The sequence below is a fragment of the Ipomoea nil genome, unplaced genomic scaffold (assembly GCF_001879475.1).
Source record: "Ipomoea nil cultivar Tokyo-kokei standard unplaced genomic scaffold, Asagao_1.1 scaffold1043, whole genome shotgun sequence".
In the NCBI taxonomy this organism is placed as follows: domain Eukaryota; kingdom Viridiplantae; phylum Streptophyta; class Magnoliopsida; order Solanales; family Convolvulaceae; genus Ipomoea; species Ipomoea nil.
Window position 1 is genome coordinate 7,056,383 of NW_017617471.1, and position 2,608 is coordinate 7,058,990.

The following is a 2,608-nucleotide window of genomic DNA, read 5'->3' on the forward strand; positions in this document are numbered from 1 at the left end:
GTACAAGAAGCAAGCAGAAGTCCCTCACCTCTCAGACGTTCAAACAGACAACGTCGGGTTCCTAATAAATACCAAGATTTCTACTGTGATGCAGTAAACAAGAGATCATCCCCCCACGCTATGTCTAAGGTGATGTCATTTGACAACCTCTCTCAATCACATAAAATTTTCTCTTTGGCAGTTAGTTCTACAGATGAGCCAAAGTCATACACTCAGGCTGTCAAACATGCTCATTGGAGGGATGCCATGAGCACTGAAATTAAAGCTCTGCAAGAAAACAAGACATGGGATATCACTTGACTTGCCGTCCGGGAAAATCCCCATTGGTTGTAAATGGGTTTACAAGGTTAAGCTCAAAGCCAATGGCTCCATAGAACGATACAAAGCTCGTTTAGTGGCAAAGGCTACAATCAACAGCTCGGAATTGATTACATAGAAACATTCTCACCGGTTGCAAGGATAACGACCATTCGGACTTTCTTAGCAGTGGCCACATCTCGTGCTTGGCACATTCATCAACTTGATATAAATAACTTCTTCTTGCACGGAGACCTAATTGAGGAAGTCTATATGAAACTGCCACAGGGGTTTGAATTTGAGAAGCCTAACCAGGTATGCAAGCTTCGCCGCTCCTTGTATGGCCTCAAACAAGCGAGTAGGCAGTGGAATTCAAAGCTAAGTGCTGCTCTGCTACAGATGATGTTCGTGCAATCAAAGTCCGATCCTTCTCTGTTTACTAAGGGCGAAGGTGCTACTTTTATAGTAGTCCTCATATATGTTGATGACATACTGCTTACCAGCCCAGACATATCCCAGATTCAGAACCTAAAGATGTATCTTGACAATGCTTTCAAGATAAAAGACTTAGGCGAGTTGGGTTATTTTCTTGGAATTGAAGCACGGAGTAGTGACACAGGTTTGAACCTCTGCCAGTGCAAATATGCTATGGACATTCTTACAGAAACCGGTTTTCTTGAGTGCAAGCCGGCTTCCTCTCCTATGGTTCCTGGTATTCATTTATGCCATGGCGACAGTGAGCCCTTTGCTAACATTGGCTCATATAGGAGACTTGTTGGCCGATTGTTATACCTCACGGCTACAAGACCAGACATAGCATATGCCATTCAACAGCTCAGCCAGTTTTTTGATTCACCAACTGTGAAACACATGCAAGCAGCGCATCATGTCCTGCGATATATCAAACGAGCCCCTGGGCAGGGCATCTTTTTACCCAAAAGGCGAAGCCACACAACTTAACGTTTTCTCCGACTCTGACTGGGCCATATGTTCAGAATCCCGTCGTTCCATAACAGGCTTTTGTGTGTTTCTTGGCAGTGCACTAATTTCCTGGAAATGCAAGAAACAATCGACGGTATCTAGATCTTCCTCCGAGGCCGAGTACCGGGCTTTAGCCGCAACTGTGAGCGAAGTCCAATGGATCACCTTTCTTCTCTCTGATTTGCAGATGAAAATGAAGAAGCCTGCAGCGGTGTTTTGTGACAACAAATCCGCCATTGCCATAGCCGAGAATTCAGTATTCCATGAACGCACAAAGCATATCGAGATAGACTGTCATCTCGTACGCGAAAAAGTTTCCCAAGGTCTCATAAAGCTTCTGTCTGTCTCTTCTTCGAATCAAACGGCCGACGGATTCACTAAACCTCTTCCAATACCACAGTTTCAGTTGTTTACATCTAAGTTGGGCACACAAGATTTGTATGCGCCAACTTACGGGGGGTGTTGGAAGAAGAAAAATAAAGAAGCATGCAGTTCTGGTTTGTTCAAGGCTAAGATAGGCTGAGGATTGTTTAGTCTTTTCTTTCATAACGGTGTAACAAACTTTCCCGCTCTTCCCCTTTGGTATTTAGTCGTTCTTCTTCTTCTGTAACCGTTGAGACAGTTCACAATGCAAGTTACCATTCCCTTTTCTCTCTTTCCGTTCAAGCTAGATCGCATATGATTGTGTTCCAACATGAATAGAGTTTTCCTGTTTAGGCAAATTATTGATTTAATTTCTTCACATTAAACTTATCAATCCATTGCTTAATTTTACAATTTATGTTTTTCCTATTTAGTTACAGATACATGATGGATTATATTATCACACCATGCACATAAGGAAATGTTAATTAAGAGGTGTTTGCATGCATTTACATCGAATTTTAACTATAAATTAAAATCCTAGCTTGCTTGTCCCTTTCTAATAAACTATAGAGATCAATTCCTATACAGGGAGAATATGAAAATAAGCGTGATTGGAGAAAGATATATTCTGATCTGATCCAAGGGTTACATAGAAAGGTATTTTCTATGTTGTTAGTAACCGTAATCTTGTGGAATTTGACCGTTGTTTCGGTGGCTATTTTTATCTGAAAAATTATATCGTTGTTGCTTACACAGTTAAATATTAAATAGTGGTGAATTCATGCAATATAAGTAATAATGAAAAATAATATCGTTTGTTTAACGGCTTAATATATCCTCCGTAATAAGTAATGGTAAATTCATGTGTATTTCAAGAAATCATACGTTGATCTCCAACGGTAAATGTTAATTAAGAACGTAATGAATGATGATCGAATATATATAATTCAGGCAATTGTTTGAT

At 40.3% G+C, this 2,608-nt stretch overlaps 1 protein-coding gene across 1 annotated transcript; it reads left to right on the top strand.

Moving 5' to 3' along the window:
* The first annotated feature begins 570 nt into the window (after nt 1-570).
* LOC109181210 (uncharacterized mitochondrial protein AtMg00810-like) lies at nt 571-1,801 on the top strand. The gene is made up of 2 exons (XM_019330960.1): nt 571-1,071; nt 1,178-1,801. Exons 1-2 carry the CDS (start codon nt 571-573, stop codon nt 1,799-1,801), a joined length of 1,125 nt encoding a protein of 374 aa, XP_019186505.1.
* The last annotated feature ends 807 nt before the right edge of the window (nt 1,802-2,608 follow it).